At 44.5% G+C, this 13610-nt stretch overlaps 1 protein-coding gene across 2 annotated transcripts; it reads right to left on the bottom strand.

Moving 5' to 3' along the window:
• Positions 1 to 7807: 7807 nt before the first annotated feature.
• Positions 7808 to 13139, bottom strand: LOC128866854 (condensin complex subunit 1). Of its 2 annotated transcripts, XM_054107870.1 has the most exons (8): positions 13053 to 13127; positions 12848 to 13000; positions 11404 to 12777; positions 11170 to 11314; positions 11014 to 11101; positions 10657 to 10952; positions 9660 to 10596; positions 7808 to 9557 (listed from the first exon to the last, which is right to left on the bottom strand). In XM_054107870.1, the coding sequence occupies exons 2-8, from the start codon at positions 12960 to 12962 to the stop codon at positions 8088 to 8090; spliced, it is 4425 nt and encodes a 1474-aa protein (XP_053963845.1). In that variant the 5' UTR covers positions 12963 to 13000; positions 13053 to 13127; the 3' UTR covers positions 7808 to 8087. The 2 variants fall into 2 exon arrangements, with proteins under 2 accessions (XP_053963845.1, XP_053963844.1); XM_054107869.1 differs by having other exon boundaries at positions 12848 to 13139.
• Positions 13140 to 13610: the final 471 nt, after the last annotated feature.

The following is a 13610-nucleotide window of genomic DNA, read 5'->3' as shown; positions in this document are numbered from 1 at the left end:
ACGGGGCATAGCTTCACGGTACTACTCCTTATTTACTGTACGACCTTGCGGTAAAAACTCCTGATGCTCTACGCCATAGTAATCGAAGAAAACAGTGAGCAAAACCTTGATATTTGATCGCCATTTGACGTGCTTTTTTGGGTCTTGGCTCTGCTGGGCTCTTCCATTGGGACGATTGGGCTTTGGTTTCGATGTCATAACCATACACTCACGTTTCGTCACCAGTTGTGACCCTTTAAGCAAATGAGCGATGCTCATGCGACGTTGTTTTTGGTCAAAATTCAGCAATTTTGAAATGAACTTCCGGAAAGATTACATAAGCTGAGCCAACCGATATCCCAACTACCTCAGGAACTCCTCTAATTGTGATTCGACGATTCTCCATAACAATTTTCTTCACTTTCTCAATAGCTATGAGAGTCAACCACAATAACGCAAGGCAGATATTGGTTGACGGATGCCTGATCGAATTTGTCAATAGCTTGTGTTACCTCGGCTGCATGATCCCGGCAGATGGTGGAGCAGATGAAGATGTCAACTGCAGGCTAAACAAAGCTAGGTCGGCATTCGGGCGAATGCATACAGTAATGCAAATCTCCAGACGCACTAAACTACGAATATACAGATCATGCGTAAAGTCAGTATTGTTGTGCGGAAGTGAAACATGGCTGGTCTGTAACACCGTCTTTCATCAACAAATGCCTCCGCATCATCTGCAGAATATTCTGGCCAAACACCATCAGTAACGACACACTGTGGATATTAACAAGTGAAGAACCCATTCTTAGGCAAATCAAACGCAGAAAGTGGCGATGGATAGGTCACACATTGAGAAAAACACCAGATTGCATCACGCGAATGTCACTGGACTGGAACCCGCAAGGGAGCAGAGATCGCGGAGACCAAAAAACACTTGGAGAAGGTCGATGCTGCGCGAACTAGCAAATGCCGACATCTCATAGGACAGTGCAAAAACAGCAGCACAGAACCGTGTACGATGGAAAAATCTTGTCGAGGCCCTAAGCTCCCGAGAGGAGTGAACAAGGTTGGGAAAATATCTATTTTTTACACAAAATTTGATGCGACTTCTTTGATCCATTTTGTTCGATAGCCGAAAATCGCCGAACACGCAAAATACTTCGCTTATTTATGCATCTCATAAACAAACTAAACGTTCTATATTTTGCTAAAACCGTGAGCCGCTCAATAATTACCGCAATACTGCAACCCTGTTGCTTTATTGATATCTGTTGCTGATAATCAGCTGATAGTGCGCAGCAATATTGCAGACTTTATTTTGCGTCGAACGTGTTATTTAAAAAAATGGAATTTTTAACATTTTTGATAGCAGATGAGCTAATGGAAAGGGGTGGAAAAATTTTCGTTGCAACTGATCTCTTGTAGCGCTTATTTTTGTGAACACACCTCGTACATACATACGGTATCCAAATGATATTGATGCAATACTTTTATAATATATAATTTATACTTATATATTTTTTGTATTCTTAGGTTTTAGAAAACGCCCAAACTCTAACAATCCGATGTTGCATAAGGCTGATTATACTTGCCATAACCACTATTAACCCTTCACGGCCGAAAGGCCCCAATATAGGGGCATGCAAATAATTCAGTTTTCATTTAATTTACTTATCATCAGTAGTTTTCTTTAAGGGATAATATAAAGTTAGAAGGCCGAAAAAAGCGAATTTTCCAAATTTTTTTCTGAGAAAACTCTTAAATTTATTTATCTAAAAATTTGTACACATATTATGTTATCTTTGACTGTATTTTAAGACTTAGTATTAATAAAAATATTTATTTGGAAAGGAGCTACAGCTGATCTCCGAGAGCTCCTCTCAAAATGACGTTTTGCGGTGACCACTATATCTCTGAACTGGATGCTCTGAAATTAAAAAACCAAACAGATTTCGTTGTAGTAATGTTAAATTTAGCAATTAATCGAACGAATAAGCAAAATAAATTTTTTGACGAAATGGCGGTTTCTCAAAATACAAAAAAAATCAGTTTTTCACCAAAACTTAGCCTAAAATTGTTAAAAGAAAAAAATATTAATCAATGAGAAAAAATCTTCGATTAATTACTAAAAAATATATTTAAGACGCTCGTGTTAAAATTTGAAACTAATCGGTTTAGCCGTTTTCGAGTAATGTTGGTCACCCGCTCTGAAACACCATTTTGAGAAAAACGCGTTTAATGTTTGAAAAGCACTTTACATAGGACAACAATGTTTTTTCCGGAACGGTATTACATTTTCTGTGTGTATTCTTAAATATATGTATGTAAATTAACAAATATTATGGCCTTAGACAGCCCTCAAACCACATCAGGGGTAGTGAAGTCCTGTAAATCCAGGCTGAACTATGTCGGTAGACATAATAGCCTGATGCTAACATGGGTCCCGGGACACGTGGGTATCGCGGGTAACGAGACCTCTGAATCCTTAGCTAAGATGGGCTCTGAAGCCAACTTCTTTGGCCCAGAGCCCGCTTTGCCACTCCCCTCTGCGGCCATCACGGCCACGGTTAGCAAATGGGTAACTACTACCCACAAGCGAGCTTGGCAGGCTGAGAGAGGCTGCAGATGGACAAAACTGATGTTACCTGTCATGTCCGATCGACTGTCGCAAACCCTTCTGTCATTAAGCAGAGGGGAGTGCAGACGGCTGGTTGGACTGATGACGGGCCACTTTCTGTGGGCAAAGCACATGGAAAGGTTGGGCATCTCAGACAGTGTACTCTGCCCAGCTTGTGAAGAGGAGGATGAGACGGCGGACCACTTCCTGTGTGTCTGTCCCGCCTTCGCCCGAATCAGGTTTGAGGTCTTTGGCACTGATGTGTTAAGAAGCGACCATCTTGGATCCTTGGCACCACAAGATCTACTCAGATTTCTTCGGAGATCGGGTAAATTTAAAGAAAATTAAAAGGGAATCCAAGTGTAGTACAATGGACTCAATTAATGTCTGAGTCCAGTTTAAATGTTTAGTTTAAGTTTTCATCCTTATAAACTTTTTAGAATTTCATCTAATTTTCCGTCGTCTTATGGACAAGTATTACGATTTTTTCACGTAAACACCCCACTGCAAAATTAAAACACATCATTAGTTTTGTACAAAAATATACTTCATACTACACAAAAAACTCAAATTCATATAATTCAAGATTTCCAATTTTGTGCAAAAATTTTCAAAACTCATCCAAACTTTGAACTTTCTAACCAGATTTTTTCTAGATATGCAGTTTTATAGACCATTGAATTTTAAGACACCAGGACAATTTTAAGACACCGCAAGTTTAAAGTGACTACAAAATACCGTTGATTTTTGAAAAGTGTTCTACCCTCAGGGTTAACGGCTTTTCTGCCACACAAAGTACACACTCGAACCCTCAACACCCGATTCTTGGGTATATATGTGTGGATGTGATATCAGTGATGCGATGAGATGATGGGAGATGTCAGTGATTTATTTGAGGCAGGGATTTAATTAGCGTGCACATTCGCTGTTGGATGTTTGACCGAGCTCCTCCCTCTTTTTGTTAAATGCGTCTTGATGTTATTCCGCGAATGGGGGGACCTACAGTTTTGTGTCGCCTCCAAATGGCAGATGACTTTTGGTATGCCAAAAATGCACACTAAGATTCGGCATTGCCTGTCGAGAGGCGACCACTATAAGAAAAAACAACTGGTTTTATAATTTTTGTGTTTCATGCACACAATGGGTTTCGAACCCGAGCGAACCCATTCCCATGGCAGCCGGTTCTACGTTACCGGAATGACTCGGGTTTTTCCCGACCAAGGGCTGCCGCCCCAGTACACTAGCCCTGTCTAGTATATCGTATATCACCCCACCCCTTACGTCACAGAAGCAAACTCTCGCAGCAAACCTGCTCCAAATGCTTCTCCTCAGGGCTGGAGTCGAATCCAACCCTAGGCCAGAAGTATTCTACTGCTGCGTCTGCCATCAACGGCTTCACCCGAACTCCACCTCGGTTAGGTGCAATAAGTGCAACGGGTGGAGCCACCTTAAGACCTGCTCAGGCCTTAAGTCGCACAGGGAGTGGTCCACACGGTATGTGGCCACGTGTTGCTCCCGCCAACAGGCGTCTGATGCCTCCACGGCTACCACACCCCCTGATAGGCCGGCACTACCAACCGCCACCACAACCCACACCTCCACGGTGAGGAGCCTATCGGAGCAACACAACTCCCCTTCAACCCCTCCCATCCCTTCCTGCTCCAACCCCAGTGCGGGGACAAACCAGCAGCTCCTGGTCCCCCGTACAGTCTGTTCCGTGTGTCAGACCGTAATACCTCGGAATCTGGTATCAGTCCAATGCAATTCCTGCAGTGGCTGGTGCCATTTTCGGAGATGTTCCGGCCTGCGCACCACCCGTGAGTGGACAACTGCCTACGTTGCCCCCTGCTGCAGAGCTCTGCACCCACTACCGCCCCCGGAGGCGCGGCCGCCCACCACCATCAGGCCGCAACAACCACAGTGGATTGCGCAGCAGGTCCAACGTAGACAACCCCACGCGTCCCTCACCCCCCGGATTACACTGACCTCACCGGGAAGCTTCAAGCTTCTCCAGTTTAACTGCAACGGACTTACGAGTAAGGTCGACGAGATAGTCGACTTTATGAGCCGGCACAGTATTAAAATAGCTGCGGTCCAGGAAACAAAGTTGCACGCTAGGTCATCTCTGATCACCAGGGATGGCTATAACGTGCACAGACACGATCGCGAGCGAGACAATGGTGGTGGCCTAGCGTGCATAGTCCACCACACAGTGTAGTATCGTCTCATCGATAAAGGAATCGACCGCAGGGACAGCACCTTAGAACGTCAAGGCATAGCTGTCCGGTCAGGCGATTCCGAGCTCGAAATATTTAACGTATATATACCCCCTGTCACCTGCTGCCCGGCAGAATATCACCCTGATACAGGTGCGCTCATCACAGGTGAAAACCGATTGGTTGTAGGTGACTTTAGTGCGCATCACGATCTTTGGCATTCAAGCCTGCCAAATGATCGTAGGGGACAGCAATTGGCAGAGCAGATAGACGACTCGATATTCAGCACTGTGAACAACGACGCCCCCACCAGGGTAGTGGGCAATTGTAGCAGCTCGCCTGACCTAACAATAGCTAGCGCGGGTCTGATAAATAGCATAACGTGGCGACCTATGCTATCGCTTGCATCAGACCACTTGCCCATTATCGTCTCGATTGAGAGACCTGCCGACTTCGTTTCCGCGAATCACCGGACCTATTTTAACTTTAAAAAAGCTAATTGGGCCGGCTTCACGGAATTCACCGAGGACACCTTCGCCGCTCTTCCCATCCCCACTGATGTGCGCGTGGGCGAACGCGCATTCCGCAAGGTGCTCACAGCTGCTGCGGCTCGCTTCATCCCAGCTGGATGTTATAAGGACATCCGTCCTCATTTCCCAGCATAAGCAGCCAGTTTAGCAAACGAGCGTGACCACCTACGCCAGGCCGATCCCGGGGATCCCCGCATAAGGGATCTCAATTTGGAGATCCGGCAACTGGTAAATCAACATAAGCGGACTAAATGGGTTGAGCACCTGAAGACTTGTAACCTCACCTCCGGAGTGAGTAAGCTCTGGTCCACCGTTAGGTCCCTGTCGAACCCGACGAAACACAACGACAAGGTGGCTATCACCTTCAACGGTTGTACTTCGTCGGACCCGAAGAGATGCGCGAGCTATTTTAGCCGGCTGTTTACACTGCATCCTCCGGGCGACAGAACCAAACGTCGTGTTACCAGAAGGCTGCACAAACTGACGAACGACAGTGCGCCACTTACTTTCTCCGGCGATGAGGTTCAGGGGGCCATCAACAAGTCGAAATCATCGAAAGCCATTGGCCCTGACGGACTAAACGCGCTGATGCTGAAACATCTGGGACCCCTGGGAGTAGGATACCTCACAAGGGTCTTCAATTTGTCTCTGGCCACTCTCATCATCCCTGACAAGTGGAAAGCAGGGAGAGTGGTCCCACTATTGAAACCTGGGAAACCCGCCAACCAAGGGGAGTCTTATCGGCCGATAACTCTCCTTTCCCCAATAGTGAAGACACTTGAAGCCCTCCTACTCCCACTCTACACGACACACCTGGCCCCAGCCCCACATCAGCACGGATTCCGACGAGTGCACAGCGCCACCACGGCACTCACCGCCATAAACGCCCAGATAAATCGCGGGCTTAACCAAAACCGCCCCTGCGAGAGGACTGTCCTAGTAGCGTTGGACCTAAAGAAGGCTTTCGATACAGTCAGCCACTCCACGCTACTAGATGATATTTATCAGTCGACACTCCCGCCAGGGCTGAAGAGGTGGTCCGCGAACTACCTGAGCGGTCGGCACTCGTCAGTGATTTTTCGAGATCAAATGCCAAAGCAGAGGAAGATTAAGCAAGGTGTACCGCAGGGTGGTGTCCTTTCACCCTTGCTGTTCCCTTTTCTACATCTCGAAGCTCCCCCAACCACCAGCGGGAGTTTCCCTGATCTCATACGCTGACGATTGCACGATAATGGTGTCGGGCAATGACATTGATGGCCTATGTTCCAAAGTGAACAACTACCTCACCGACCTTTCTCGCTTTTTCACTGCGAGGAATCTCCAACTTTCCCCCACCAAGTCCACGGCGACCCTTTTCACCACCTGGACAAAGGAGGTAAAGCTGTCCCTTAAGGTAAAAGTCGACGACACACCAATTCCGACTGTGAATAACCCCAAAATTTTGGGTGTAACCTTTGACAGCTTGCTCTCCTTCTCTGCGCATACAACCGCAATTGCCACTAAAGTCCAAAATCGCAACAAGGTCCTCAAATCACTGGCCGGCAGCACTTGGGGCAAAGTCAAAGAACTGTTGCTTTCGACATTTAAAGCAATTGGCCGGCCGGTTCTAAACTATGCTGCGCCTGTCTGGTCGCCTGGTACTAGTGATTCGCAGTGGACAAAGCTTCAGACATGTCAAAATACCGCCATTCGGACAGCGACCGGATGCCTCCTGATGTCACCCATACAACACCTACACAACGAGGCACAAATGCTCCCAGTAGCGGAGCACAACAAATTGCTCAGCAAGCGGTTCCTGCTGGGGTGTTACCGCAGGTTTCACCCCTGCAGACACCTGCTTGAGCCTGAGCCGCCTCCCAGGCACGTCAGGAGACACCTCCTCGACTACGCTGACGAACTCCAGGACAAAACTGACCGAAACCTACTGGACCGGACAGTATTTAGACAGTCAATAAACGACATTCACCGGGAGACCGTTACCACCTTCATGAACTCCCGTCCTGTGAATGCCGTAATCGGAGTCCAACCACCACCTATTGCAGATGAAGAGCTCCAGCTTCCCCGTGAGACTCGTGTAACATTGGCACAATTACGTTCTGGATATTGTAGCAGGTTAAACTCCTACTTATCCAGAATTGACCCCGACATACCAAACACATGTCCGGCATGTGAAGGTACCCCGCACGACACTAACCACCTCTTCACATGCCCCCTCAATCAGACTCATCTAACCCCCCTCTCCCTCTGGACCCAACCTGTCGAAACAGCACGTTTCCTGGGCCTACCCCTAGATGAGCTAGACGAAGACGACCGATGATATACTTACACTGACAGGGCTAACTATGCTGTTAAAACAACAACAACAACAACAACAACCCGAGCGCTAACGAATACTTCTGCGTGACTAGCTACAGAACCGGCTACAGCGGCCGCAGAATTTTGCGAAAAGGAAATCTATGTTGCTGTTATGATGTTGTTAGAACATTTCGAAATTGCTTTACTTTTTTTCATTAACAAGTTTCAGGGGGTTCCAAGTTCTTATTTTTTCCTAATTCATTTTTTTAATTCAAATTGCGTGCTTGCTATTCAAATTTTGTTTGTAAAATTTCATGTGCATTTTTGTTTTTTAATGTTCACTAAATTCTAAAATGATTTCAGTTCTGTTAACGATTTCTTTCGATATTTTCTAATTACTGAGCTATGCTGAAAATGTATTTTATAAATGGCGTCATTCAAGGCTTCAGGTCATTTTCGATTGCCTCGCCCACGCTTTCGCTGTGGATGCTGTTCCTCTTCTTCGTCCGAGCTTGCGGAATCTTCGATTACTCTGCTGCGTGGCATGGTGCGTGATTTATTTGCTGCCATTGCCGATTTCGAAGCGCTTGCAGCTTGTTTACCTTTAACGCTTGCCGCCGCCGCTTTACGTCCACCCCGCGCGGATTGAACACCCTCTTCTTCTTCGGACGACGAGGAGGATGAATCAGCAATCGCCGCGCGATTTCGTTGTGGTTTCTGCGCAGAGCGCGCCGATATTTTACGTTGCAGTTGCTTTTGTGACGGCGGCGCTTCATCTTCGCTGCTGATAGTCGATTCGCTAGAAGTGGATTTGCCCCGGCGTCCACGACGTCCGCTACGCGTGCGTTGTGTGCTTCCCGGTTTTTCTTTTGTGCGTTTGCCACGTGCTTCAGTGCGTCCAGTACTCGAATCACCACCACCACCACCACCGCCGCCTTCTTTGTCCTCGCGCTCCTTACCGTCATTTATCTCGAGGCATTCATTGATGCGTGTCTCCAATTCGACAACGGCAGCTTTCAGCTCGGGTTTGGCCATTTTCGAAGTGTTACTTATAATCAATTTGAACGACTGATATACTTCGTCAATTTGTACTTTATCCTTGTAGTGCTGAATGTTGTCTATCAGCTTTTTGATTGTACGTTCATTGTACGAGAGCAGGCTGAGACAGTAGGCAATGTCACGCCACTGGCGCTCCTCTCGTGTTACCGGAAAACGTAAGCACAACTTTTCTACCAACGTCTCCACTTGCCGATCCTTTTGTATGAGACCCAAAATATAGCGCATTATAATGCGATACTTCTCTTCTTCCAAATTCAAATTGGTATCGCTCAATTTGGAAATAATATCTGGTAAAACATTGTACAGGATATTCGATTTATTGGCAATCTCCTTGAAGAACTGCTGTGTGATATTCTTGATCTCTGCATCAGGATCGACAATACACATCGCCAGATCGGCAATTTGACCTTTCACGCGTATCATCTCATGCAGAATGAGATGTGAGAGCATTTTCACAGCCGTCAGCCTCAGCTCCGTATTCTTTTCATGTAATGTCGAGTAGAAGTGGCCAGTCCATGGTTCGATTATATTTGGAAAGCGGAATGTCAGATCGGACAAACCAATCACAATATTGCATTTAATCTTTATATTCTTCGTGTGGCTCAAAATATTCATGAGGAAAGGCATATTCGCTTCACAGAAGCGTGAGGAAACGCACATGAAGCGTATAAGCGTAAGCGTCGCCGCCTGCTGCAGTGATTGGTGACGATATTTCACAGGGTATTTGCAGATCTCCATCACGTAGGGGAATATTTTGGCAAGCAGTGAATTCTCGGCATACAACAGCACATCTTCGCAAATGTGATTGATAAGCTCGGCGATGTTGTCTTCAGCGGTGGCGCCAACAAGATCCTCATCGGGCTGGATAATAAAACAGAAAATTATTTTATGCGAATATTTAGAGGTAAAATATATTGTAGACCAAAATAGCTTCAAGGACACTTTACTATTTATTTCACTCACCTCCTGTTGTGGTTCAGCAGCTGTTCCAGACAATCGCTTCAGAGACTCCGTCGCCGACATATTCAAATTACCCGTCTTTCGCCGGGTCGTATTGAATGCGTTCTTCTTTTTCTTCTCCTCACACTCTGTGAGTTCTTGCCTAAATTTCATATTGTTGTAGACATCAATATCGAGGAAAATCATCTCCTTCAGCGTCATATAGCCTATGGTGAAGAGAAAACGCGTCACCAAATATACCAGCAAACGCTGTTGCTGAGGCTGTTTAGCATCAGAACCACGCACGGTCGATTGGCTTTCAGGTATAGGCTGCGAAAAGGGCGTTTCTAGAGCACGCTCCTGTTGCGAAGGTGTTATATCAGTAGTGCATATAGCGAAATCACGTAATTTTTTTAATAAGCCAACAACTATTTTCTGGCAAATCACATCTGGCGTCTGGCACAGGTTAAAGAAGAACTCCAGTGTTCGCATAGTTAACTTATCGAAATCTGGCACACTCGGATGAAAGTAAAATCGCTGAAAGAGATCTGTGACTTTTTGTACAAGCGGCGAATCAGTCTCATACCGCTTGTAGAATTTCGAATGTGTACTCGAATCGATAGAATTCAACATAAACTCTATGCAGCCAGTATAAATACGCGGATCAGCTTTGGCGCGTTCACCCAGGCCAATGGTTTCGATGACATTCATGTTTGCCGATGCAATGGACGGCTTAGAATTGGAGGCCATAATTAATAGTTGCAGAGCAAGGCGTGATTCATTGTCGGAGGTTCCCTCCAATTTCAGTGTGAAGCGCTCGAAGAGCACTTGTATGATGGCAGCATCAATGTCATCGGTAGAAACCCATTCATGCATTAAGCATTCCATGGCGGTATAATGTCCATATTCCAGTTCCTCAAGAAAACGCATGAGATTTTGTACAACTTTAATGGCATGAGTTCTAAGCAAAATAAAGTTAATTAATTACATGGTTATATATTTCATCATTTTTGCGACCAACCTGCCCGATTGATCAGTAGTGAATAGAACTTTTTTGTAGGCATTGGATACGGAATCGCGTTTCTCCTTATCCGATGACCATACCAGATACAACATCTGCCGCATGCCACCTTCAGTGCCTTTGATGCCAAACATATACCCGGTGGTAAAGAGATCAACAGCTTCAAATACATCCGAATTAGTTTTGGAAAGTAGTAATTCTTGTATTTTCGGTACAGCTTTTGTAATGACTTTCGAAAACTCGATTGAGTCTTGTAAGAATTGCACAGTTTTTATTTGGGTGCCTAACTCTTCATTCTATGGTTAGTAAGTAAAAAACGGTAAATTTGGGAAAAACTAATTATTTTTAAACACTTACGCTATCCTTACAGCCGTTTGCCAAAAATATATAAGACTTGAGCAGTGCCATGTAGTAGGCGCATTGCTCTTCCAATTTTAAAGTGTGCCTATCAGTAAATTGAAGAAGTAGATTTTAAACATTTGTAATTGATATGGAATATTATGCACTATTCACCTCAGTTCTGCATTGCCAGCCACCTGATCTGCTTTACGCACCAAAACCACAGCCTCACGATATTTCTTCTCCAGCAATAATGTAGAAATACGTTGTATCATATCTTCATAATTTTCCTGTGTGTTCTCGGGTAAGTCTTCTGTGCCTAAAATTGAACGAAATGAGAAAAAAAATATAATAACCAAACACAAAAACACCGATTATATTCCATTATAATTATTGTATTTTACTCACATTCTTTCAAATTTTGTTCTACAATCGGCAAAATTTCCGGTATCAACAAGTTCCATTGCCCATCCAACTCTTCAGCCTTTTTGCGCTCCTCCCCCAGAACTTCACTCAACTTTTCCATCTTCTCACACTCCTCGGCATGCTTTTTGATTAACTCTTCCAACGTTAGTTTAGCCGCAAAAGGATTTCGCTCCAGAAATGACTTAATCAGCTGGACGGCCTGTTTTCGCACAGACGATGTCTTATCTTCCAAACGCTCCACTGCCTCACAAAGCACTTTCAATTGAAAAGATAACGGCACTGCGTTTTCTTCTTTCATGTTATTCCATATTTGCAGCACTTTGGCGCGCACGTGCGCTGAGACGTCATTGATGTGTGCCAACAAATTTTCTAGAAACTCATTTCGTGCCTCTTTTAACTCCTCGGAGAGCTCCTCAGATGTCAGCTCGCCAACAATAGCATCGCCCATGATTTGTAATATGCAGTTACGCAGTGTATGTGATTCACAATTGAGCAGCTCATCGGCGAGTGTTGACAGATGTGGTATCATTAGCTTGGGTGCAATGGTAGCAAGCTCCATTAAAAAGTTGGAAAAGTTGCGCGACACCACCGTATCGACCGAATCCACTGACAACGTTTCTACAATGTCCTTGATGAGTACAGAGAAAACGCTAGAAATGCCGTATTCTTCGTACAATACATTTATACCGCTAGCAATGGATAGCGCAGCATGTTCAGAAGTACGCAATATTTGCAACACACGCACGGGAAAGGTTAGCGCATGGTTATAGCGTTTTATGGCAGTCCCGAAGATTTGAAATACAGTGTCCGTGATATGGCGGTTGTCTGAGCGTGAATGTATTAATTCCAGCGTGCGATAACATATATCACAAATTAGATTAACAAAATTTTCTTCAGCCACTGGTGGATTCCAAAGTTTTTCAAGCGGAAACTGCAAAATATTGTACAGCTGCACCAGAAAGCGGCCGCGCTTTGAGTCCCAATCGGGATATTGTTCGAGAGTTTCAGTTTGTTTCAGTCGCTTTTTCTGTTGTAATTGCTGTTGTTGTTGTTGCTGCGCTTGTGATGCCACACTATCTAAGCGCCGCACCGTATTCACTTGCAAGAAAAGTAACATCTTTGTGAGATTCAGATACCTCTGGCGGTCTTGTAAACTCTGTGCCGTATCGCTGCAAGCTAGAACCGGTGCCAAACGCTGACCCAACTTGTCGACTGTGATGTACAGAAGATCAAAGCTGCGCATAAGATTAGTAATAGAGGCCGCATCGCATCCCCGACTCTCAATTATAGTAAAGTATGTATCAAAGTGGTCGAAAATGTAGAATGGGTCCCCTTGTTGGACCATCTGTTTGCACACTATTGTAGTCAGATTAAGATGATTTTAATAAACAAATGTAAATACTCGCGCACATAATAATGAACTTACCGCGTAAACGCTCTCCAATTTCATTAGGTGCATAGACTTGTTTCACATAGTAGCTATCACCGCTTGAATTTAGTAGCTCAGCGTTGGTGCTTGGCAGCACGAATTGGAAATCCATAGTACACTTCGTCTTCGATTAGAAATGTTGCGGCTTCCCTATATTTTAAATAAGTTTCACAATAATTTAAACCTCTTGATTGTTTCTTACTGTAAATTGTTTAAATTGCGGGTAAACAGAGATAACTAGTAAAGAGATATAAGGAAATTGTACAAATCTTCAGCGTCGGCTGCTGCTGTCAAAATTGAATTAACGTCAAATGAAGCCAAATGACGGCAAACAAGTAGAGTTGATTCGAGTACAGTACGGATGTAAAATACTTGCGATCAGTTTGATTTGAGCAAAACTGAAGAAACTCCTTCAAACACAAAATATTTTACCACCTATCCTTTCCTACTTTTAAAAGACGTAAGACTGAAGGTAATATAAAAAAAATTTCTAAAGGACATGTCACCAGCCGGCCGTAAACCACTGCTACTAGCGCTGCGTTTGCTTTTGCTTTTTACCTAATAATTTTATTATCATGTAAAATAAATACATTTTTTCACACATCAAACCTTTGTGTCGGTATGGTAATAGTAAACAAAAAAAAATTTTCGTATTTATTTTTCAATGCCTTTTGATTTGTTTTCTATAAATATACCGATTTATTACTTTCCCGTTTTTATTACTAAACTTGATTTTTGAATGGTAAGCCAAATTGGTGCA

This window comes from Anastrepha ludens, chromosome 6, assembly GCF_028408465.1.
Source record: "Anastrepha ludens isolate Willacy chromosome 6, idAnaLude1.1, whole genome shotgun sequence".
In the NCBI taxonomy this organism is placed as follows: Eukaryota; Metazoa; Arthropoda; class Insecta; order Diptera; family Tephritidae; genus Anastrepha; species Anastrepha ludens.
Note: the sequence above shows the minus strand (reverse complement) of the source record. Positions and strands in the feature narration are given on the sequence as shown.